The sequence below is a fragment of the Schizosaccharomyces cryophilus genome, assembly GCF_000004155.1.
Source record: "Schizosaccharomyces cryophilus OY26 unplaced genomic scaffold supercont4.2, whole genome shotgun sequence".
Taxonomy (NCBI): Eukaryota; Fungi; Ascomycota; class Schizosaccharomycetes; order Schizosaccharomycetales; family Schizosaccharomycetaceae; genus Schizosaccharomyces; species Schizosaccharomyces cryophilus.
In genome coordinates, this window is record NW_013185625.1 from 1,070,518 (window position 1) to 1,094,210 (window position 23,693).

The window sequence follows — 23,693 nt, forward strand, 5'->3', positions numbered from 1 at the left end:
TGGTAAAGCATCCTTTTAGTATAGTTAGTTCTTTAGGCGAAGTGTTTCTATAATGTTTCTAACGATGCCCTGTAATCCTTATCGAATTTTGCATTGTGTTTCTTGGATTAGGACCGAGGTCGAACAGCAGAATGCTTTTTTATACAGGTGTTGACTGGATAACTTTGTATTCAACTAGCAAGGTCAAATCTCACTTTCAAATATGCATTAGCTTCCCAATTCATTAGAACATACAAACACTTTAAAATGTCTTATCTGGATTAGTGAAGCCTCGTCAAACTTACTAAACTTGTGAAGCGACCAAAATCTGCCTTTAACACAACAGTAGGATTCACAGACGTTTTAGTCTGTGGTATCTAGATAGTTAATTTATTCCATTTTTTTTTATCCATTGGAAGTCGATGAGTTAAAAAACAATTATTTTTCTATCGTTGCTGGTCATTTTATCCAATGTTTCTTACACTACGACCATAAAAAGCTATACAATTACTAGCGTGAACACTTATACTTCTAATTGTTTTTTTTTGTTTTCTACTCGTGATTGTTCATTTTAAGCTTCTCTTTTTTTACTGAAGAGCAACTTGATTAAATTTACCTTTGCTGAGGGTTTCCTTTGTTTTTAGGCTGTGGAAACTATGAAACGAAGTCCTAGCAGAAACCTTGACTTAGAAACTGAAACTAACGATGAATCAGAATCTCCTCCTCGCTTTTTCCATGATGATGAACCGGAATCTGCTATCTCTAGTATAGAGGCATTAAGATCTGAAGAGAATAGTCATGAAGGTACTCTGGAATCGGTGGATAAAAATAATGTGAATGTAGAGTCTCCTAATCTCTTTGAGTCCCATATAACATCAATTCTTGGTGAAGCAATTATACCGAAACGCAAAATAAGAGATCTATACAATGCCTCGAACGGAGATGTAGAGACTGCTATTAACATCTTTTACGATAATCCCCTATCTGGGACTTCAGTCGAATCTAAAGACGAAACTGCTGAAACGTCTCCTTCACTAGAAAACTCTCAGCAGACAGTCACCACTACGAAGTCGAAAGACGAGGAAGCTCTGACACCAGAAACGAACAACTCTTCAAATATAAACTCATGGGCTAAACAACCTAATGTAGCAAGGTCATCTTCTAGGAATGCTTCCCTCACTTCCTTCTCTTTTTTAACCAAATCAAACCGAGTCCGCAAGTATGTAGGCTGTTTCGGCGTAGAAGCGTATTCAATTGTATCTGGATCTAATGTTCTGCAAGCTGGAGAACGCGTGTGCCTTGAACGTCAAAAAGCCCCTACAAAAACCCAATATCGAGGTTCTCGAAAGCGTTCAAAGACGAATTCGGGTACTTCATCTGGTCCAATGTATACAAACTCAATTCGCTTTTTCAATAGTGATCACAAAGAAATAGGAAAGCTGCCTACTGAGACTGCTCATGTCTTATGTACTTTAATGTCTCAAAAACTTTGGTCGTTTGAAGCGAGTTGCATATATGCAGATGAATTTCTCCATTTAGGAAGCAATGTTACACTCCAAATTTATTGTTTTCTTGATATTTCCCATCCATCATTAAATCAATCCCCATTTTCAGCCAAAACTGCTTTTATTGAAGATGATCCCGCTGCTTTTATAGATACCCAGAACAAGAGAGATCACTTGCTTCGTTTATTCAGCTGGATTGCTCTAGAGCCCTATTCCGAGGACTCTAATGCAGGATCAAACATACAAATTAATGATCTTCTATTATCCTCATCTTCTTCAATAAATCCTACAACGTCTGAGTCCTCTACTTCAGATATCGCTGAAGATGACGATGTCGTAAGTGAACAGTTAACTACATTGTATGATCGAACGCGTTCAAATGAGGCAAATCTCCCTACTTATTCAATTCCTGAAGGATTTCATTTAGATTTACGGGAGTATCAAAAACAGGCACTTTATTGGATGTGTCAAAGAGAAGAAGGTGATGCCAAGTCAGAAACATCTTCAAATTTGCACCCATTATGGAATCAATTTTTGTTTCCTATGGATCCTGGACTGTCTCCCGAAGATTATCACTTTTCTAAGGATAATGAACCTCATCGGTTTTTCGTAAATTTATACACCGGTGATATAACGTTAGTTTTCCCTTCAATGACTCCTTATCACCGTGGAGGAATCTTAGCAGATGAAATGGGATTGGGAAAAACTATTGAAATGCTTTCATTAGTTCATGCTAGAAGGGGTTCCGATATTCTCGAAAATTCAATTGAAAAATCCCCCTTCTCTAACAGCCTTCCCATAGCTGCAAAGACAACTTTGGTGGTAGCACCTATGTCTTTATTGGATCAATGGCAATCCGAGTCAGTTAAAGTTTCTGATTCTAAACACTTCAAAACACTGGTTTACTACGGTTCCGAAACCGCTGTAAATTTGCGATCTCTTACTGATACTAACAATGTTCCTGATTTGGTTATAACTAGCTACGGCGTTTTACTTTCAGAGTCTGCTAATAGTGCCGATACTTGTGGATTGTTTTCTGTTCACTGGTATCGAGTGATTCTGGACGAAGGTCATTCCATAAAGAATCCAAGCAGCAAAACCGCTAAGGCCTGTTATGCAATATCAGCTCAGAATCGATGGGTAATTACCGGAACACCAATCGTTAATAAATTGGATGATTTGTACAGTTTGATAAAATTTTTACAAATAGAACCTTGGTGCAACTACAATTACTGGCGTACATTCGTTAGTGTGCCCTATGAAGCAAAGGACATTTTGAAGGCTTTAAACGTTGTGCAATCTATTCTCGAACCACTCGTTTTACGAAGAACAAAGGAAACAAAAGATGTCACTGGAAATCCTATAGTTTGCTTACCCGACCGAAGAATTGAAACGATATATCTAGATTTTTCGGAAGCAGAACGACGAATATATGATTCACTATACGTTAAAGCAAGAAGCAGGGTGCATGAAAGTATCGCTGCAGGAACTTTATTTAAGAATTATACTGCAATTTTAGGCTTACTTTTACGGCTTCGACAAGCGTGTTGTCATCCTTTACTTCTGTCGAAAACAGTGGAAAAAAATGAAAAAGAAATGGAAACGGATACTAACTCTAATGAACTGCATGACTTAATTTGGATGTTTTCATCACAGAAAAGACCGATTCCTGGCTATATTACAGAAATATCAGACAAGGATACACTAGATGCTCTTGCTCCAGAATGTCCTATTTGCTGTTCGGAACCAGTTCAAGATCCTCTTGTATTAAAATGCAAACATGTCTGTTGTCGGGAATGCTTGAAAGACCACATAAGTTACCAAAAGAAAAGGGATATTTCTCCTCCACTTTGTCATACTTGTCGTCAGCCCTTTGAAGCGGACGATGTTTATGAGCCTCGAGAAATTAGGTCAGCAGGTTTAATTTTGAAAGATAGAAGCCTACACTGGAACCATTGGAACCGATATCAGTCTATCAAAGTATTAGTACTTTTAGAGTATATTCAGAAAGTTTTAAACAAATCTTCCCCCGATAAAATAGTTATCTTTTCTCAGTTTACTGGTTTTCTGGATTACATAGGAGAAATATTTAAAACTCTAGGAATCAAGCATTCTCGCTTCGATGGCAGAATGTCTCAGGAACAAAGATCTATTTCATTAGAACAATTTCGGAGTGATCCAACAAATAATATTCTTAACATATCCCTCAAAGCTGGTGGACTTGGCTTGAACTTAACCTGTGCTAATCACGTTCTAATGATGGATCCTTGGTGGAGCTGGTCAGTGGAATCTCAGGCTATTGATCGTGTTTATCGTCTAGGCCAAGAAAAACAGGTTGTAGTAACTCGTTTTATCGTTCGAGACAGTGTAGAGGAACGAATGCTGAAAGTTCAAGAACGCAAGAAGTTTATTGCAGGGTCACTTGGAATGTCCAAGGAAGAACAACAGGTTCAGTCTTTGGAAGACATACAAACTCTGTTTACTTAATAGGTGAAGTCTGAAAAAGTGTACATTATTTATTAAAAATTTTGGGAATGGTTAATACGACGTTTTGATAGAAATAGAAAGTTAAATTGGTATAAAGATTTATTTTTATGAAAATTGTAAATGATGCAAGCTAAGTATACTATTAAGATTCTCAAACAATATGAAAGAACACGATGTAAGCGAGTGAAACCCCTCAAAACTTCTCATCAGCAAGCAAGCCCGTTTCAGGATCGTCTTTGTAAGGATTTTGCAAGATCTCTGGTTCGTTGTCTTCCGACACTTTGCCAGATGCATTCAAGATCCAGGCAAGAAAACAGAAGGACAGAACACCATTAACAGTTTTCGCGATCTCAGAAGATACATCAAAAGTTGGTGCAATAGGCTTGTGAACCATCATGCTCACCAATATTGAGAATAATAGAAGCGCAACAAATTTCTTAGATTTCATGTATTTGTCACCAAGTGCAACCCCCAGTTTGAGGCGCATTCGGTAAACCTGGCAGATCCTGATTCCTAAAAGTGAGAAAAGATAGCCATAATTAAATAGAATCCATGTTAGTTGCAAAGGCGTTGCTTTAGGAGAACCAAATAAGAAAAGAATAGGGAAAATCAAAGGTGCTATAACGATGAAGAGCAATTGAACCCAACCTAGTAATATGACCAAGAAAACCAGCTTTTTTGAACTACGTCGGAGATAACCCATATTGAGTGCAAGAGCCAGAGCAAACGAATTAAATAAAGAACGTTCGACTCCGTCACCGTAATAGTAAGAGCATAACGGAATTAAGAAGCCATAAGGATGGTTAAAAACATTCTTGTCTGTAAACAAGGCTCGTTTCATAGGATGATTTGCCAGAAATGCAAAGTACCAAAGAAACAAAAGAGATTGAGTAAATGTGAATTTTCTAGGGTTACAAAGGCAGCGGACGAACCAAAACAAACCTATGATGCCGGAAATCACTGACAAACCTACAAAAATACGATGTTCTGGTTCACTATCTCTGTATTCACCAGATTTGTATTGCATATATATTATAGGGTCAGGCTCTTCAGTTGCGTCAACTTCCTGGTATCCAAGAAAACAAACCATGCCCGGTTCTGTGACTTTCGTCATATAGTATCCTGAATCCGTACCGGACGTAAAATTTAACTGAACATTGTAAAAATCTTCATCAGAATTTGGGTTCAAATTTTTTAAAAACCTATAATCCTCACGACCATCAATGGCATGTTTATAAGCTTGAAATAAGTCTGGGTGTTGAACCATCCGCAAATGAACCGTTCCACTCGTATTTGGCTTTTGAACTATTTTCGCATAAGCCGGATCAGATTCATCGTAAGTAGGATTCAATATATTACAAGAAGCGAACGCTTGAACATTAGATTCAACAGGTATAAAAATCAAGCCTTCCTCTTTTCTAAAAATGGGTTTATTGGCATCATCTATTCGATATATTTGTCCAGAACTAACATCTGTATGATTGTACGGCACAGAAGCAAGAGTTGTACCTGCAAACAGCAGAGCACTTATCCCAAATGAAAGCAACATGGTTGACAATAGGAATCAAGATATAATAGCCGAAAGCTGTTCCAGTGGGAAAAAAAATTTACAAAAAGGACAAAAACAAAAACTGAGAAATGAAGTGTTAAGTAGAAAAAGAGTGCAAAAAAATGAAATTACGGAATAAATAAATTAATTATTAATGAAAGGAGAAAAAAACCATGTGAAGTCTTAGATTTTATGCGTTTGCTTTCTTTTGTCTGTAAAAGCCTGTACTTGGAAGTACCTACGCTTATATATATAGCTCCACGAGTGATGATAACATGGGGTGGGGAAACGAACCTTACGGGTATCAATGAAAAGGACAATGACATAATACCTCGATTTATTTATATAATAAAAATTAAATATAATACAAGTAAACAAATATACAAACAACTACAGTAGAACTGACGATAAACACTATACATATAGATTTTATTTTTTGTGTAGGTGTACATACTATTCTATAGGGAATCCTAAACGAAATGGTCCAGGGTCTAAACGGAATTATAGATGGGAATTAAAAAAAAACGCCCGAAAAAACGAATCGATACGTTCCTTCGGGGATAAACGATCATTAGCAATGTCGACACCTTTGCTATAGGGCAAGGGAAGAAGTAGAAATCCCTTACAAAGGGAAAAAGATTGCTTATAAGTTATTCCAAAAAAGAAAGACGGTCTTGAAAAAAAAAAAAGAAAGGAACGTGAATTTTTCCCCCTTAACAACCACTACCGCGATCACTCAAACAAACCCTGGCTAGATTGTTATAGTCATCAACTTCACCACTGTTCCTAGAGCTATCATCATTTCTGTTGAAACAGTTCCAAAAAACCATCCATGCATCTTGCTTGAGAATCTCTGTTTCAATCTCATGTGTCCCTACACCTTGAGTATCACTTGAAAAGAAACAGGTGCCGTAAACGTTTATCGAAGATTCCCTATTGCTTATATATATTTTACCTGTATGTGCATTGGCAATGGCATGACCACAATCACTGCGAACAGCTGCATGACTACCATAGCAATCGCCAACGTTACGTAGGTCACCCCAAATGTAACCACGCTTGGATTTGCCTGCAGTATTTAGCCGGTCAATAGAGGCATCTAAAGTATCACTAAAACGGCTATGGGGTGTAGAGTCAGGAACAGCCATAAGAGTCATGACATTATTTTGTTGCTTGTCAATTAAATTCCTCAAACATTGTAGGGATTCAACTTGTTTATGATCGGTTTCGTTGGCTATCATATCAATGATTCTATCATAAGTCAAGTTGGCAACACCTCCATCCGGGTTTACCAAGTTAGCAGCAGCAACAGCATCCAGATATTTGCCTTCTTCAATAGCTTTTTTCACAAAGTCCCAATCACGAGAAAAGACACCCGTAAGCTTGTACTGAATGTCATATATGGCACTGTTTACAGGGAGACCGTAAGGAGTACAATCGCCAAGGGTCATGTTCATGACCATGGGATTCTCTTTGCTCAGATTCACATTGGGATTGGAGTAAGTTAAGGTTTGAGCGTGAGCTACCGAAGAGACACAAAGCGAAGCAGAGGCCAAAGAAAGAAACCAAGCAGAGAACTTCATAATATAAAACCCTAGGTTTACGGGAACGTAACTATGCGAACCTTACTTGAGAAGATTGGTGGAGCTTACCAACCTTTACTTATAAGGTTTTGAGTCTTTGACCAGATGACATATGATAATTTTTTTCACTGTCAAACACGATGCAACCGATAATCGATTAGCCAATTATCGGTCAAAAGATGATTCCCCGCTTTACGGAATTTGTCTTCCTATTCCAAAGAAGAAAAAAAAAAAAAGAGGGGAAACATTCTACCCCTTCCAGCAAACGAATCGGTTACCTACGATATATTATTTTTTCCTTCTCTCTCCATCTGCGGCACGTAGTTGGTTTAACGGATCGGATGATTGCAGCAGCGGGGTTTATTTTCGGGTTTTCTATACTTTGGTTATGTCGTTAGTAATAATCATGACAACAATTCTTCCTATTACTATCGTTGACAAATCGCTTCGGTTTTAGAAAAGGCCAGGCCATTTGGATAATTAAAAGGCCAAAGAAGTTGTTGTTTCTAGAAGATTGGGAGTAATCTAATCTGCCGATTGTAATTTCGTAAAGATCTCTTAGAGTACCTATAAAATTTTACAAAAAAAATTAAAAAATAAAAAAAATTTTGCAAAAAAAAAATAAACCTTTCACCTCTTGTTTTAACAGTGCGCTTTTGTTTATAATATTTATGTCTTCTTCCTTTTGAAACCTTTGTCTTTTATCTTAAAACTAAAATTTGAAAATTTGATAAACCAATGTATCTTATTACAAATGTCGCGTCGAAAACCATTCTCATTAGTTGGAAGTATCCGCGAATTGATTAGCATAGTCATGATGTAGGACTCGAATGTTCTGAAACTACAGGAATGTTTTCGTGTCCATCCTCGCTCCTCCTAAAATCTGTTGGTAAGAAGCTTAAACATATAGATCTGATCCAAAAGAAACTGGGTCCTGTTTCTCTTGTATATTTAGGTCTGTCTCTCTTTTCAAAGAAACCTCCCGTCTTTTGCCAGTTTCGGCAGCTAAAAGTTTAATTTAATTGCTGGTCGCTTTGTTGTCTTTGAAAATAGCGAAATAAATTGACACGCGATTATCGCCTCGCTCTGGTTTTTGTGGTTAACCATTCGGCCTTTTTTCTATATGCTACGAATCTTGGTCTGAAAGAAGACGCGTGCTTGTTTCCCTTGTCCTTTACCCCTTCTCCCATCAAATGAAGTTAAATATCACACGCTCAGCGAAGATGAAAAGAGTAATGAAAAACATTTTTTTGTTTCTCTTTTTTTTTTATCAGGATATTCATTGATCCTTCACTTTTAGTCCATTCTGCAGTTGTTTTTATCATGCCGTCAACGAATTGTATCGTCCGGGGTTTCGCACTTTAGACACTTTAATCTGACCTTGGTAGGTAACTTTGCTATCAAGACTCGTTGGTTGCTAATTGCATTTCTCGTCTTCGCAAGCGAAAGTGCGGCACCCAATTAAGTTCCTTCTACCTTTTCAATAGCGAAGCTATCGCTTTCATAAAGCTAGTAATAGGCCTCGGTAGAAGGCTACCATGAAAGTCGAAAGTCATGAATTTGTCTTATTGCTAGCCAACATTACTCATTGTTACAATACACATTTATAGCGGCTCCTTTCGTAAAGCCATCCAAAATTGGACTTGGTAAAAAGGTCCTCTTGAGTTCGTCAAGTTCGTCAACAATTGAATAGAGATAATGAAAAGAAGCGCTCAATGACATGATCCAAAATCATGTTCATAGTACTAGATCTGCCTGGTTTTCCCAACAAGAGGTTCAACGCATTTCTTCAAGCTCTGTTGTTGTTGTGGAATAGAGGAACCGTTAAGGTAGCTTTATTTATTTGGAAAATAAAAATCTCGCAAAATATTGCATACTTATTACTACCTTGTCAGGTCTCTAAACGAATGCGAAGTAGAAATAAAATTTGTTATCCATCTTGTCCATTCTTTTCACCTTCTTTCTTTTTCATTTGCACAAATAGCAAAGTTCATTCGAATATTTGTTTCGTTTTTTTTTCAATGAAAGGATTTCATTCTTACAAAAGACTTTGTTCTTTTTTTTTAAAAATCTAAAAACCAACTATTGATAAAGAAATACAAAATTCTGAATGTTTTTTTTTTATTTATTTATTTTTAATCGTTTTAAAGAGAAAATTTACTACAATATCACCAATATAAATGGCTCGAATCCCTACTGTCCATATTTCGCGCACGTGGTTTGACACCTTCAAAACAGTATTTAGGGTCAAGGATTTCCGAGAATTTCCAAAATACACATTCTTTTTTTTTTTCTTTAATTAAAGAAAAAGCATGTACAACTAAATAATAACTTACTTTGGATATCTGAATTTAGTAATTGAATGTTTTTCTTGTGAATAACATTTTTCCTTTCCTATAGACTTGTTTTTCACTCGTGTTCTTTTTCGTTTGTTTTTCCTTCTTTTTTTTGGCTTTGTGCGAATAATACCCAGATATTTAATTTTTTAGTCGTTCATTTCCTCGTTTTTTGTTTTCGTTTCTATTTCAATCTCACTTTCTTCAGTCGATTCCTTGTTTTTGATTAATATGACACAACTTCGACTTGGCCAAATTACTCATTTTCTGCGTCGCTCAAAGTTCATCCTTTTAGCTACAGCTCTGCTCATCGGATTATGTACGTTTACATTCCATTTTAATCTTTTATCCCCAAGCGTTTTGCATGCCTTTGAGGGACAAATGTCAACTGAACAAGCATTTGTGGATCTTCAGGGTGACCCTAACAAGTATACGTTTATGGCATTACTTACCCCGCCTTCCTCTGAAAATGACCCTTATTTCAATGCGACTAGGGTCCTAGTTCATCGCTTGAAGCATCATCCTGTTACAAAAAGTAAATATCCCATTCACATTATGGTTGTCCGCGGGGTTGACGAATGGAAAATTCGTCGTCTGGAGGCTGATGGTGCTTCTATCATCATGGTTGATCCAATTTCTCCATCAAACATGGTTGTCGACGTTGAATCCATGGACCATGACGTTTCCAAGCGGTATGAACACATGTTTACAAAGCTTCGTATTTTTGAGCAAACCCAGTTTGACAAACTCTGTGTTGTTGATAGTGACATTCTGATTCTGAAAAATATCGACGATATATTTGATACCCCTTATCAAGGAAAACCACGCACTCCTGTTAAAACTGAGCAACGTCGCTACAAGGATCCAAAAGATGACTCAGAACACTACTTTGAAGAAAATTTTGAAGAATACGGTGCGAGCATCGATGATTTTTATCCTTACCTTTTAGCAGCCGTTTCTGACAGAGGAGAGCACCATATGATCCCACCTGAACCTATTGGATCCTTCAACGCTGGAATGATGCTCATTCGCCCCAGCATTGAGCAATTTAAGCGTCTATTAAAAATTGGCGCTTATCCATATAAATATGAAAATGCTCATATGATGGAGCAAAGTTTGCTCAATCTTGCTTACGAGGAGCATGGATGGTTTCCGTGGACTCGCGTTGATCCTTATTACAATGGTGTTTGGTGCTCTCCTGATGAATACCATCATTTGAAAACTGCACATGGAAAATTTTGGAATATTGGTAGCTCTGAATTTGCTCCTGTGTATCTTGCAGAATGGTTCCGTGCATATGGAGAAATGCTCGCCTTTCATCAATATCAAACAAATTAGACTTATTATTAATCTCCCCTTATAATATTTTCTCCTTTGCGGTTTATCAAATATCTAGATCATTAGTTAATTTTGTTATATGTTCTATAATAGAATGTTTTAAAAATCCTTTCATTTGCTAATTGCTGATTGCTGATTGCTTTATAAAAAAAAAGGCGCGACCCCAACGTTGGAAACCTTTTCTTGCTATTCAAAAGAAGTCTTAATAAATGGTATGCTGTACCGATATGAAAGCTTTGAATCGCTTTTAACGTTTTCATTTGCATACACAGTTAAATTATTAATTTTTTTTGGCGAATGTTTTTCTATACATTTGTAAACATTACCCCCCTTCGCATAATCCAACCTTTTTTAGCTGGACTATAAGCGATATAAAAATGGCTGATCCACGAAGGAACATAATTAAACATCGCTAGGGACAATTATTAGTAAATAAGCAAAGCGCAATTCTAAATGCCTCTAGTATTACAGATGGAACTTATGTTTTCCGATCTTTCTTTGAATTATAGTAGAGTAAATACAAGATGCATGTTGACGTTCCTAATCAGTTAACTTGCGAAATAATCAAGTTGAAAGATATACATTCTTATCCTTTATAAACATCTAATGTAGAGCATCATTGGATTTGGAGAATTCCCAAAATTAAAACTAAAAATCAAATAGAATCATATTGTTTGGCAATTCCCTTGATTCCAAATTGTTGAGGATGTTTCATTCCTTTACAATGCTTCAGTAACAAAAATAGAGAACATCCTTCTATTCTGGATACAATCTGGTATGATGCTCCTTAGCGATGATACAGGTGGTCCTTGCGTTTCAAATACTGGCTTTTATTCCAAGGGAAACGAGCCAAGGTGTTGGCGATTGTCAGCCATCCTAAATATTACTTCTGCGAGTATGAATGACTCTACCTATCCATTACTTGCGAATTCGTTTTCAATTTATCGGGCCCATTGTATATCAATTCCAAATATGATGGTACAATTCCTCCATGAGAGTTCTTCACCAAAAAACATCGGATGCTGCAAGTCTTTTTCATCTCCATCGATGTCATGCCAATCAAACTTGTCAATTCACTTACAACTAACCATAAAGCATCAAGTTTTTGAAACAAATCAGAGCATACGAAATAACTTTTTAAGATGGATGCAAGGTTCCAAAGTTTTCCGATAGCGAAACAAAAAGCGACCCCAAAGTTTCCTAAAGATTGGCACATTGGATTTGTATGAACCTCAGTTAATTTCTTGGTGAGGAATGTTTAACTAATTATTCTTTTCTTGGCGCATCTTTCCTCGTATGGTAAGGGTTTTCGTTTGGTTCTGTCTTTAATTTATTTGTGTTTTTTTCTTTCTGCGCCTTTTGTTCAAATTGTAGATTGGTCTAAGATTACATTGAATTCCATTTTCCGGTTAAATCTCTCTTGTTGTGATTTTTGGATTTATTTAGTCACTCAAGTTCGTCTTCCGTCAAAGTTCAACAAATAGGAATGTATTATATATGTCCTTTCAAGTACAGGAATCATATTTGCAGATGAAAGAGACGTGTCTTGTTAAAGGTCTTTACATCCGTTTATAGAGCAGCTTTGATCATCATCATGGGTGTCATTTTTTGTTTGAAAATCTGGACCGTAAACCTGTAATGACACCTTTTCATTTTGTTTAATGTAGAGAAATAGCCATGCAATGTAAGTGAATCCCAAACCTAGGGTACTTCAACTGTAGCTGAAGTGAATTCGTTTGTCAGAGGAGCAAGTTGCAAGAACGCGTATAATGAGGCCTATCCTAAATTTTTTAGGAATTTCTTCGTTTTATATACATTGCTTTCATGTGTCCTGAATACCTGAAGCAACTGTCAAATTTTCACTTTTCATAAACTTCCACTATGATCCCCAAAAAAATATGACTTTCTTTAAAGTCTTAGTCTTTTAGAAAAATTAAGAGTACCTGCAGCTAATTTTATGAATGCCGCTTTTTTCGGTTTTGTGCCGTCTTCACTACCATACCCAAGAGAATCGTCTTTCCATCGTAGTTTGAGTTTTCTCTGAGAAACAATTCTTTCGGTAATCGTTCAGTTTATACTTTTGCGTAAAAGTCTTTGAATACAAAAAAGGAATTTTAATCCATTGATTTTGAAGGTTAAAACGTACGGATCGCCTTTCTAGTGATAATGTTGACGAAACCAATTACCACTTCTGTACTTCGTCAGTGGAAGCTTGCTAAAGAAAAATTCTCGTGTATTACTGCCTATGATGCCAGCTTTTCGAGGCTATTTGAAGAACAGGGAATGCCGGTTATGCTTGTTGGAGATTCGCTAGGAATGGCAGCCCAAGGCCACACCTCGACTTTACCGGTGAGCGTTTCCGATGTTGCTTACCATACTAGAAGCGTTCGACGCGGTGCACCCAATTGCCTGTTGATGGCTGACATGCCATTCATGAGTTATAGCAATGCGGACGACGCATGCAAAAACGCAGCATCTCTTATGCGTTCTGGAGCAAATGTTGTCAAACTAGAAGGAAGTGGAAGTTGGATTTATGACACCATTCGAAAACTGGCTGAAAGATCCGTTCCTGTTTGTGGACACATTGGAATGACGCCTCAAGCTGTGAATATTTATGGAGGTTTCAAGATTCAGGGAAGAAATGAAACTGCTGCTAATCAGATTTTGGAATCAGCAAAGCAAATAGAAAAAGCTGGAGCTCAAATATTAGTGTTGGAATGCATTCCTGAAACGTTAGGACAGCAAATCACAGAATCTGTTTCGATTCCTACGATTGGAATTGGAGCTGGTAAACACACAGATAGTCAAATCCTTGTTATGCATGATGCACTGGGCATTTCCAGTGGAAAAGCTCCACGGTTTGTGAAAAACTTTCTGAGCGGAACCGGGGACATACGAGCTGCCGTCCGACTATACATACAAGAAGTGAAAGAAGGGCTTTATCCAGCAAAAGAGCATACCTATTAATACTTAAATAAAAATTCAAAAATGATTATTGAAGGAAAAAAAGATTTGGTTCGGAAACAAGTTCAATTTTGGCGACAACAAGGAGAACGGATTGCATTTGTCCCGACGATGGGAAACTTGCATGAGGGACATTTAACGTTGGTGAAAAGGGCAAAAGAACTGGGAACAAAAGTCGCCGTAAGCATTTTTGTCAATCCTATGCAATTCAACAACCAACAAGACTTGGATGCTTATCCTCATACTTTAGAGGATGATTACGAAAAGCTAAAGGAATTTTCTGTTGATTTAGTTTTTACGCCAACGGCACAAGAATTATATCCAACTGGTTCCGCAGGTATTACATTCGTGGAAACTCCAAAGTTATCGGAAATGCTGGAAGGTGCTAGTCGACCAGGTCATTTTCGTGGTGTTACAACAATTGTAAGCAAGTTATTCCATATAATACAACCGGATGTGGCATGCTTTGGCGAGAAAGATTTCCAGCAATTGGCGATTATACGAAAAATGGTGACGGATTTGGATTTTGGTATCGAGATTGTTGGCGTTCCGACTGTTCGTTGTGACAATGGTTTAGCGTTGAGCTCTAGAAATGGTTATTTAACGGAGGAACAACGAAGGGTCGCTCCTGATTTATATAAGATATTATCTGCAATGGTGAGGAAAGTGACTCAAGGTCAGCGAGACTTTGCTACCTTGCTTCAAGAGTCCAATACCGAAATGCGCAAGCTTGGATTTCTTCCAGATCAAATTGAAATTCGAGACGCTGATACCCTAGAATCTTGCAATCATGAAACAAAGCGCATGGTCTTACTTGCGGCAGCTTGGTTAGGCAAGGCAAGATTAATTGACAACATCCAGATTAACTGCCCTTATGATAACGAAATAAAATGAGAACGAACGTGAAATTTGATTACAATTGATGTGTATGAAAACAAAAAGGCAAAAGGGAAAAATGTTGAATTTTCTTTGACTTTTTCAAATTCAAGCAAAGGAAATTTTACTGAACGTATTCTTAGATAAAGTTTTGAACGATAAAAAAAAAAATGGCATCATTGTTGGAAATCTTTTACGTCCATTAATAAATCTTATTACTCAGTAAGGTCTGTGTAAGAAAAATTGAACTAATTTCTTGTAAATACAATCCGACTACCATTTTGTATGGGAAACTTCCATCTATTTGTTTTTCTTCGGATCATTTCAAAATATTTTGATATAGTAATATATTATACTACAAAGGTTTTACGGTGCAATCGACTTGTTCAAGGACCGATATAATCTTGAGGGAAAAGAGAATTCGTTTTTCATATCAAGATTATCTACTCTCGGACATTTGATGATCGTCGTGTCTTGTGTAATAGCAAAGTAATTGTCCCGCACTGTAAGCAAAGAATGTGCGTCGATCTTAGAAAAAAAAAAAAAGCTCGACCTTATTCTGGTTGAGAGCTAAATTGGGAATTTTTCGTATAAATTAAAAAGTAATTTTTCATTAATTTTCTTACGAATGGTCCTCCTTCCAAGAATTTTGTTTTAAGACTACAGCTTCCTTCTTCAACGGAAAATGATCTGCAAGGCTCGCAAATCATTTTATATAATCTTGCACTACGTATGTGCTGATGTGTTTCCTGCCGTATGATTGGATCAAGTTTAGCGAACCGAGGAAAAATTTTATCCACGCATTTCACTCTCCGCCTCTGAGTAGGCAAATCATAGGAAAAAAAAGATTTAAATTTACTCTCCACGATAGCATCGATATCTTTAGCCATATACCTTTCATATTTGAGAATCCTTATATATCTGATTGGTGCTTTTTAAACTTTGGTTTCCATTTAAAAGCAAATCTGATCAATCAAAAGAAATCGCAAAAGTAAGCAAAAAAAGTATTTTTATGTTGTTGCATTTTTGTTAGCTCCTTTGATTGTTATTTATTAGCTAGAATCATTGCTCAAAAAGACCCAGGTCTATAGATTAAATCATTTATTATTGAAAAAAAAAAGACATTTGAAACATTGTCCTTCGTTCCCATTATGCTCATTAATCGTTGGATTTCTCGTGCCCAACCTTTGTTGAGCCAGAACGTTCGCTCTGTTCACTTTAGTTCCACGGCAGCGTCTTCTGTTTGTTGTAGACGCTCCTCGCCTTGGAAATCATGTCGCTCTGAATTTAGCAGAAGATTTTTCGCAGCTTCGAATTACAATTTATTTTCCACTAGTACTCCTACCAGATCTTCTTCTGTCAGCGCGTTTTACATTCCTTCATTTAACTTGTTTGGCAAAGGTAGTCTTAACGAAGCCGCTAATCAAATAAAGATGAGTGGTTACAAAAAAATATTAATTGTTACTGATCCTGGCATCATTAAAATCGGTCTTTGCGATAAAGTTAAGGGGCTTTTGGAAGAAAGGGGTTCTACTGTTTATATTTACAATGGTGTACAGCCCAACCCCACTGTCACCAATGTTAAGGATGGATTAAAACTCATTAAGGAATTCGGCTGTGACTCCATAGTGTCCATCGGTGGTGGTTCGGCTCATGATTGCGCCAAGGGTATTGCTTTGCTTGCTACCAACGGTGGTAAAATTGCTGACTATGAAGGCGTTGATAAGTCGCTAAAGCCTCAACTTCCTTTGGTTTCCATCAACACTACCGCTGGAACTGCCAGCGAAATGACCCGGTTCGCTATTATCACTGAAGAAACTCGTCATATAAAAATGTCGATTATTGACAAGCACACTATGCCTTGCCTTTCTGTCAACGATCCCGAAACTATGTATGGACTTCCTCCCTCTTTGACCGCTGCAACTGGCATGGATGCCTTGACACACGCTGTCGAGGCCTATGTTTCCACCGCTGCCAACCCAATTACCGATGCCTGCGCCCTTAAGTGTATGGAACTCGTTGGTCAATATCTGAATCGCGCTGTTAAGAATGGCAAAGACGAAGAAGCTCGAGAAAAGATGGCCTATGCACAATTCCTTGGTGGTATGGCTTTCAACAATGCTTCTCTTGGTTATGTTCATGCTATGGCTCACCAACTTGGTGGGTTTTACAATATTCCCCATGGTATTTGCAATGCCATTCTTCTTCCTCACGTCCAATTGTTCAACTCAAAGGATGCTGGAGCCGCTGCTCGTTTGGGCGACGTTGCTGCTCAACTTGGCTGCGAAGAACACACTGCCCAGGCTGCTATTGAGAAGATTCAAAAGTTGAACGAGCAAGTGGGCGTCAACCCTTATCTCAAAGACTTGGGCGTTTTTGAAAAGGACTTTGACAACCTCTCTCAGAATGCTATGAAGGACGCTTGTGGTGCTACCAACCCTATTCAACCTACCCTGGACGAAGTCAAGTCTATTTTTGCTGCTGCCTATTAAACCGCCTATTACTCCATTCTTCATACCCTTCATTTTTCATTCCTTTGTTCATCCATATTCATAGCCAGATGGCTACATCGCTTCTTCTGTCAATCTTTCTTTTTTCTTTGTAGATATGTTGACTAGTAGTTCCTTTATGTTTTTTTAGCTCCTTCTCGAGCTATATTGTATATACTGTATTTCTACATTCCCCACGATAGCAATGGAATTTTCATTTTTTAATTTTTTTTTTTTTTATCTCTGTCATTTAAATTCTCTCATAGTAAGTACTACATGCAAACTTATCACTTAGTTTCTCTATACGACTATTTTTCCTCTTGCGAAATCCGCAAGCTTCTTAACAGCGAAGATAAATTTCCAAAATTGGCTTTTATTAAAGGCTAATTTAGAGAATGAAATTACTTATGATGGTAAATTGAGCAGACGGCTGCTGAATAAGCAAAGTAACGAAGTAGTCATTTTCCGCACACTTAAATAGGTCGGCCATTTTGTCTATACACTTAACGGTTACGCTCTTATTTTTAATTTTTAGACGAAGAAATGGGTTTGAAAATTTTGCTTGTTAATGGATCTCACCCTTTTGGCCATAGCCAGGGCAAATTAAACGAGACACTTCAAAGTGTTGCCAAAGAGGCCTTGACAGGTTTAGGCCATTCCATTCAAGAGACTACCGTCACAAAAGGCTATAATGTTGAAGAGGAGGTTGAAAAGTTTGTTTCGTCTGATGTTGTCATCTATCAATTCCCTGGATGGTGGATGGGTGTTCCTTGGCCATTAAAGAAATACATCGACGAAGTCTTTACTATTGGATATGGAAAGCTCTATGCAAGCGACGGCCGTTCTCGTGTAAATCCAACCAAGAACTATGGTAAAGGTGGTCTTCTCCATGGCAAACACTACATGTTTTCCACAACTTGGAATGCTCCTTTTGAGGCATTCAACGAATTCGGGAACTTCTTTGATGGCCGCGGTGCCGATAATGTTTTGTACCCTGTTCATAAGGCTCACGAATTTTTAGCAATGACCGGGTTACCTTCCTTCATGGTGAACGATGTCATCAAAAACCCTCAGGTAGAGTCTTATCTTTCCTCTTATAAGCTCCATCTACAAAAGGTTTTTGCTTCGAATTAGAGGGACTTTGTCTCACTTTTGTATTATACCCGATAATTTTTGGAGTGATAGGGTGTCGTTCTTTTGTATGCTTTTTCCTTTCACAATAATTACGTTCGCTACTTGCTATGTGTCGGCATTGGATCATGGATATCGATACCATTTTAAACAAAGGCCAAAATGAATCATGGAACAATGTAGCTTCATAGGCGATAAGAAAAAATAAAAGGATAAAAAAATGTTTTGACTACACCTGTGTGTGTTTATTGTTTTTTCCTTTCGTTGCATATAGGTACTCTTGGCTAAATGGGTAATCAATGTAGCCTAAAGGATTTTTGGGTGCGTAAAATAAAGAGCGGTTGTAAGGGTTTAGAGGCAAATTATACTGAATACGATATACCAAATCTGGATTGGCAATGAATTGTCTGCCAAAGGCTACCAGTGTACCTCGCTCGTCTGCAGCTTCCTTTGCTGATCCAGGATCATAGCCACCAGCAGTAATAAAAGGTCCTTTCCAATAATTCTGTAAGTAAGACGTATTCAACTCGGACTTCAACATCATATGACCATTCCAATATTGTCGGGGCTCAATTGCATGGACATAAGCCAATTTCGGAAAACGCCTGGAAATCTCTTTCATTAGGTATATATGGGTCTCTACACTGTCGATTTGTTCCATCCAAGCTGAATACGGTGAGATTCTATATCCAACCTTGTCTTGTCCAATTTCTTGAACAACAGCTTCCATGACTTCTAGAGCAAATCGACACCGATTTTCAACTGATCCACGATAATTTGGATCACATTGATTGCCAAAACCGCCGAGGACGAATCGATCTAGCAAAAATCCATTCACTTGATGAAGCTCCACTCCGTCTGCCTTCGCCACATGGATGGCTAAAGAAGCTGCATTGACAAAATCCCGTATATGCTCTTGTATATCTTGTTTGCTCATATATTTTTTCTTGTATATGTTAATCCCCTGAACGGTATCGAAGGACTCGACACCAGCAGGCAAGCCAACTGGATCCATAGGGCAGTCGTTATATGCAATTTCTTTTAATCTCTGGATATCATTTCTATACTCATCCTTAATTTCACCCGGAAGAGGCCAGAATTGCATAAACATATATGATTTATTTCGATGGATAGCGTTCGTCACAGGAATCCAAGCCTTAGCGTGTTCTTTCGTGAAACATCTAGGATTATTTGGGTATCCACCAGACTTTTCTCCTGCAAATGTTGCATCTGAAATTAATAGCGATCCTGGGATACATGACCTTTGAGTATAATATTTGGTCATCAACTCGGTAACGAATCCATCATCAGTAGCTCGTAGTCTAGTCATAGGAGCGTGTACGATACGATGGTTTAAAAACATATTTCCCACTTGAATTGGCTTGAACAGTTTGCTCCTCGACATATCTTCAATGTAACAATCTGAAAACTACAAGTCTCAAAATAGTTGCGAATAAATATATAAGTATTTAAGATAGATAAAAATGAAATCCATTTGAAAGTATACTACCTTATTTTTTTTTTAAAAAAAGTAAGACTTCAATTGTTTATATCTAGAATAACATTGATGGCGAAACTTGACTATAGTTTGTGGCGGTTACTTCTTGTTCAATTGATATTTGCTAGAGGCATCCCGGTTCATTATTAATTTCAATTACTAAGTTAGTTTCATCTGTTAGCGAAAGTTGTTACGCTCCATTGTCTCTTTTTGATACAAGGGTCAAGAATTGAATTTGAAAAGCCAAGACGTAATAATAAAAGGATATATTTTTATTTTGAGTTCTCCATAGTCAAATTCTCATTCATAGGTTACTCCTCAGGTACAAATGATTTTGATTTCTCTGTTTTTGTTTTCATTGAAATTACGTAAACCGTAAACAAAAATGACAACGAGCAACATATCTCAATGTTTTTTTGTCTTAGGGTAAAACTATAAGCATTTATGTTTATGTCTATGTCTATGTTTCCAGAGACGCTATAAAACGATGGAAGATATGATATTTCAAACTACTCCTTTGTACCCCTTTTTGAGTGTTGCAAGGTGAATAGATAAATGTAAAAGATCATCGAATTTGGAAATTAAAACAAGGAATCTAATGAAAACATAACATCAAAAAAAAAGAAAATCATATTTCATAATTGTCTATTTGAAGTCATCTGCTTAAGTCCTTTTGGTAAGCTATAAGTTTCATTTCTCGATATATTTTTTCAGTGCTCTATTGAAAAAATTCCTTCAGGTTGAGAACGTTGCTTTCATTCTTTTTTTATAAATATGCCTAAAGCATTAAAGAGGAAGCGTTTTCTAAATTGGCTTGAATATCGATTTTGTACATCACCTCTCAGATTTGCTATTCATTGACTTAGTATTCAAAATATTGGAATTTAGTTGTCACCCTAATCCAAATGTATAAACAGCGAACAATACTTCAGTAACTCATAACATATTCTTTTCCTGATTCTTTGTACACAAACCATACCAATACCTTGTTCGTATATTATAATTTTGTCACTTCGCTTTTTAAACGATGAAAAAAGAGAAGAAAGGCATTTTGTGTGAATCCTTTCTGTCAATCCCCTACTCATACTTTATTATTTAGCTTTAGTACGAATGCTGACCGCAAGTCTGTATGAAGGGTTTCTTTCGCTGTTATTGCATTGTCATTCGCATCTTACCCTAAAGTAAACCAACAAAGATGTTATATAATGAAACATGCAATGAAGATTGGCTTCAATGCGGTCACTTTCAACATATTTCATAAGCAGGATATATTTTAAACTTGCTGAAATTCAGTATGCAGGAATATACTTCATGACAGTTCTGTGCGGATAAGTTATTTCTGGCGCGTGAGCATACTTTGGGATTTAACAAATTTTCTTTCATTTTTTATTTTACTTTGATGACTCTTGACTGTTTCTGCAAGCGTCTGATTAGCCAAACGCCTTTTTCCTCTGAAAGACAACACACAAGTAGTTTTGATAAATATTCAAATTAGAGTATCCTATATTCTTTGCACGGATTGGTAGGCGTGAGTAGAAACAAAGCGCAAACTAGACTTATCCAGTATATTCATTAGTATCAAATCAATTTCCACATTCATTATCGAGAAATCGAGAAAAAAATTCATATTTACAAAATTCGTAAGATGAATATTTCATAAATGTTCTGTCTCTTATGGTCCATAATCGCTTCTGTAAATGATGTAAAGAACGACCGGGCGAAACATGATAAGTTACTGGGCTTCTGTAATTTACTCAACGTCGCAAAGTTTAAATTCATTTCCATCAGGCTTCAAAAAGTATTCACGAATTTCGCAATTGTTAAAAGTCAATTCAGGAGGTAAAAAGTTGATGTCAACATCTCGAGTGATTTTCTTCAACAAGAAGCGAATAAAGGCGCTATGACTAATCACAGCAATATTCTCGTGAGGAAGAGCAGATAAGTATTCCAAAGCATACTTGGATCTTATACCGCTAATGTCAACGTCGACATCATAGATATCTTTTTTCTCTGGATAAATACCGTCTACACAGTACTTGAGATCATAACGAGGATACAAGGAGGAGAGTTCTTTGACTTCCAAGCCAACATCACACGGCAAGTTGCCTACTTCTTGAAACAAAGGGTTGACATAAACAGGAATTTTCTCAACACCCTCTTTTGCCAGATAATCCTTCAAGCCAAGCTCCATAGTTTGTAATGTACGACGCATTGGAGAGCAAACAATGGCATCAAACTTTATTTTTTTGTCAGCCAGTTGCTTTGATAATTCTTTGGATTGTTCAATTCCCAAGTCAGTTAAAACAGGATCACGGATCGAATGGTCTTCATTAGGGCCTACATTGTGAAGCGCTTGTCCATGTCGGATTAAATACACAGTCTTCTTCGACACTGTTGGTGAGTTCGTGGTAGTCATGTTCAATGAGGTATTTTGAAGAATGGAAAAGTTCAAGAAAGCTGGATATGTGAAATTATTACCAACCACTTACGGCACTTTTTCATTTGTGAAATAAAGTTTCGCTAAAATAATTACAAAGTAAGCGAATCTACAAATGTAATGATGACCCAATTTGAAACACTGAAGACGTAAAAAAAGAAAAGTAAAAAAAAAGTAAAGACTCGAGAAAAGAATAGAATAAAAAGAAAGAAAGCTGTAAAATAGAAAGGAATGGAACTAAAAAATTGCAGCTGGATTCGGCATGTCGTGAATGCATTTGTTTTTGCTCAAAGGACATATATCTTAAGGAATTTGATCATAACTTTTTATTTTTTTTTTATATGAAAGCACATGACCTACCTACTTGTTTCTATTCTATTGTCTAATGAAAAGGGAACGAAGGAGAGGAAAAATTCTATTTCAGGAGACAGATGGAAAAGGTGCAATCATGCGATATCAATAATAAAAGCAATATCTCACAAAAAATGAAAACATTCACGAGCTAGACAGTCTTAGAAACAAATATCAATGCCGGTGCTGTTCATCAGTAGTAAACATATAACCGGGTTTATGAGAGTAAACAGGTGCTGGTAATTTCGACATCATAACAACGTTTTGAACCGTAACTCTACATCCTCAAAAGACAGGAATTTCATCGATTTGAAATTTTATCGGGAAACGATATTCAGGTTGCATTACGTTGTCGATACCGATTTGCTTATTTGCTTTGCGCCCTCCCAGCCCCAGGCAATTGGCTCTACATGGCAAGAGGTATAGGTGGTAAGTAATACATTACTATCTCATAGAACTAGTGGATTGCAAGGGCAAACGCCATCGCAAAACTAAAGGCAGTTTAGACGATATTTAGGGAGTTTACTACTGCTAACTCGCTCAGTCCATTTTTAGACAATCCCGTTATCCTTGGATTATAACGCACATATCCTCCTAGATTAGGTACTAGAGGAAAATTAATTGTGAGTGTTCTCACTAAATAGAACACAGTGGTTGGGTTATTTACGATGCTCGAGCTGCTGAGATATCGTCCTCAACTTAAAGAGAATAACAGCTAATTAAGTGTATACAAAAAAGTTGAACCGAAACAAACAAAGAATTAAGAGGTTTTGAGTCCATGTTGGTAGATTTTAAGGTACAAATATCACTTGTAGCTTTCGTAGTTTTTTCATTAATGTGAGCATCAAACTTCGTTATTTCACGCTCGTAAACAATCATAGGATAGGAGCACAAAGAAGACTACAGTGAAAAAGTGAGATATGTTTTGAATGAAGTTTTCATGCGTATAAAGTAGGTAAATCGTCATATAGCTGTTCTATCAAAATTCAATTTCAAGCAATCATCTGTCTGCCATGTTTTGAACAAGACGTCAAACGAAATTCCATGGTTTTAGGGGGAATCTTTCCATAATTCAAATATTTGCAGATAAATTGTGATCTTACGGATTTGGACGGCTAATATTTTATTTCATAATGTCTTTTTTACGGTAGGGATGCATGGAGACAAATA

At 37.0% G+C, this 23,693-nt stretch overlaps 11 protein-coding genes across 11 annotated transcripts; 7 read left to right on the forward strand and 4 right to left on the reverse strand.

The window, feature by feature from the left end:
- Window positions 1–140: 140 nt before the first annotated feature.
- On the forward strand, window positions 141–4,099 carry SPOG_02020 (ubiquitin-protein ligase E3). Its single transcript, XM_013167124.1, has one exon. It carries the CDS (start codon window positions 636–638, stop codon window positions 3,969–3,971), a length of 3,336 nt encoding a protein of 1,111 aa, XP_013022578.1. The 5' UTR covers window positions 141–635; the 3' UTR covers window positions 3,972–4,099.
- Window positions 4,053–5,777, reverse strand: SPOG_02021 (uncharacterized protein). The gene has a single exon (XM_013167125.1). It carries the CDS (start codon window positions 5,518–5,520, stop codon window positions 4,165–4,167), a length of 1,356 nt encoding a protein of 451 aa, XP_013022579.1. The 5' UTR covers window positions 5,521–5,777; the 3' UTR covers window positions 4,053–4,164.
- Window positions 5,778–5,922: 145 nt separating this feature from the next.
- On the reverse strand, window positions 5,923–7,198 carry SPOG_02022 (uncharacterized protein). The gene has a single exon (XM_013167126.1). It carries the CDS (start codon window positions 7,101–7,103, stop codon window positions 6,234–6,236), a length of 870 nt encoding a protein of 289 aa, XP_013022580.1. The 5' UTR covers window positions 7,104–7,198; the 3' UTR covers window positions 5,923–6,233.
- Window positions 7,199–9,317: 2,119 nt separating this feature from the next.
- On the forward strand, window positions 9,318–11,105 carry SPOG_02023 (acetylglucosaminyltransferase). The gene has a single exon (XM_013167127.1). The coding sequence runs from the start codon at window positions 9,671–9,673 to the stop codon at window positions 10,775–10,777; it is 1,107 nt and encodes a 368-aa protein (XP_013022581.1). The 5' UTR covers window positions 9,318–9,670; the 3' UTR covers window positions 10,778–11,105.
- Window positions 11,106–11,259: 154 nt separating this feature from the next.
- On the forward strand, window positions 11,260–12,600 carry SPOG_05309 (uncharacterized protein). Its single transcript, XM_013167485.1, has one exon. The coding sequence runs from the start codon at window positions 11,555–11,557 to the stop codon at window positions 11,948–11,950; it is 396 nt and encodes a 131-aa protein (XP_013022939.1). The 5' UTR covers window positions 11,260–11,554; the 3' UTR covers window positions 11,951–12,600.
- Window positions 12,601–12,943: 343 nt separating this feature from the next.
- On the forward strand, window positions 12,944–13,744 carry SPOG_02024 (3-methyl-2-oxobutanoatehydroxymethyltransferase; the record flags this gene model as incomplete). The annotated part of the gene is made up of 1 exon (XM_013167128.1): window positions 12,944–13,744. The coding sequence occupies one exon, from the start codon at window positions 12,944–12,946 to the stop codon at window positions 13,742–13,744; it is 801 nt and encodes a 266-aa protein (XP_013022582.1).
- A 21-nt stretch (window positions 13,745–13,765) lies between these two features.
- On the forward strand, window positions 13,766–14,635 carry SPOG_02025 (pantoate-beta-alanine ligase; the record flags this gene model as incomplete). Its single annotated transcript, XM_013167129.1, has 1 exon — window positions 13,766–14,635. The coding sequence occupies one exon, from the start codon at window positions 13,766–13,768 to the stop codon at window positions 14,633–14,635; it is 870 nt and encodes a 289-aa protein (XP_013022583.1).
- A 309-nt stretch (window positions 14,636–14,944) lies between these two features.
- On the reverse strand, window positions 14,945–19,820 carry SPOG_02028 (NADPH dehydrogenase). Its single transcript, XM_013167132.1, has one exon. The coding sequence runs from the start codon at window positions 19,640–19,642 to the stop codon at window positions 18,467–18,469; it is 1,176 nt and encodes a 391-aa protein (XP_013022586.1). The 5' UTR covers window positions 19,643–19,820; the 3' UTR covers window positions 14,945–18,466.
- On the forward strand, window positions 15,497–17,431 carry SPOG_02026 (alcohol dehydrogenase Adh4). The gene has a single exon (XM_013167130.1). It carries the CDS (start codon window positions 15,769–15,771, stop codon window positions 17,107–17,109), a length of 1,341 nt encoding a protein of 446 aa, XP_013022584.1. The 5' UTR covers window positions 15,497–15,768; the 3' UTR covers window positions 17,110–17,431.
- Window positions 17,370–18,551, forward strand: SPOG_02027 (FAD binding oxidoreductase). The gene has a single exon (XM_013167131.1). It carries the CDS (start codon window positions 17,650–17,652, stop codon window positions 18,238–18,240), a length of 591 nt encoding a protein of 196 aa, XP_013022585.1. The 5' UTR covers window positions 17,370–17,649; the 3' UTR covers window positions 18,241–18,551.
- Window positions 19,821–20,362: 542 nt separating the features above from the next.
- SPOG_02029 (phosphoglycerate mutase family protein) lies at window positions 20,363–22,376 on the reverse strand. The gene has a single exon (XM_013167133.1). It carries the CDS (start codon window positions 22,149–22,151, stop codon window positions 21,486–21,488), a length of 666 nt encoding a protein of 221 aa, XP_013022587.1. The 5' UTR covers window positions 22,152–22,376; the 3' UTR covers window positions 20,363–21,485.
- Between the last annotated feature and the right edge of the window lie 1,317 nt (window positions 22,377–23,693).

Coding starts and splice junctions, on each gene's coding strand:
- SPOG_02020 (XM_013167124.1), top strand. CDS start 636: ATGAAACGAAGTCCTAGCAGAAACCTTGACTTAGAAACTGAAACTAAC.
- SPOG_02021 (XM_013167125.1), bottom strand. CDS start 5,520: ATGTTGCTTTCATTTGGGATAAGTGCTCTGCTGTTTGCAGGTACAACT.
- SPOG_02022 (XM_013167126.1), bottom strand. CDS start 7,103: ATGAAGTTCTCTGCTTGGTTTCTTTCTTTGGCCTCTGCTTCGCTTTGT.
- SPOG_02023 (XM_013167127.1), top strand. CDS start 9,671: ATGACACAACTTCGACTTGGCCAAATTACTCATTTTCTGCGTCGCTCA.
- SPOG_05309 (XM_013167485.1), top strand. CDS start 11,555: ATGATGCTCCTTAGCGATGATACAGGTGGTCCTTGCGTTTCAAATACT.
- SPOG_02026 (XM_013167130.1), top strand. CDS start 15,769: ATGCTCATTAATCGTTGGATTTCTCGTGCCCAACCTTTGTTGAGCCAG.
- SPOG_02027 (XM_013167131.1), top strand. CDS start 17,650: ATGGGTTTGAAAATTTTGCTTGTTAATGGATCTCACCCTTTTGGCCAT.
- SPOG_02028 (XM_013167132.1), bottom strand. CDS start 19,642: ATGTCGAGGAGCAAACTGTTCAAGCCAATTCAAGTGGGAAATATGTTT.
- SPOG_02029 (XM_013167133.1), bottom strand. CDS start 22,151: ATGACTACCACGAACTCACCAACAGTGTCGAAGAAGACTGTGTATTTA.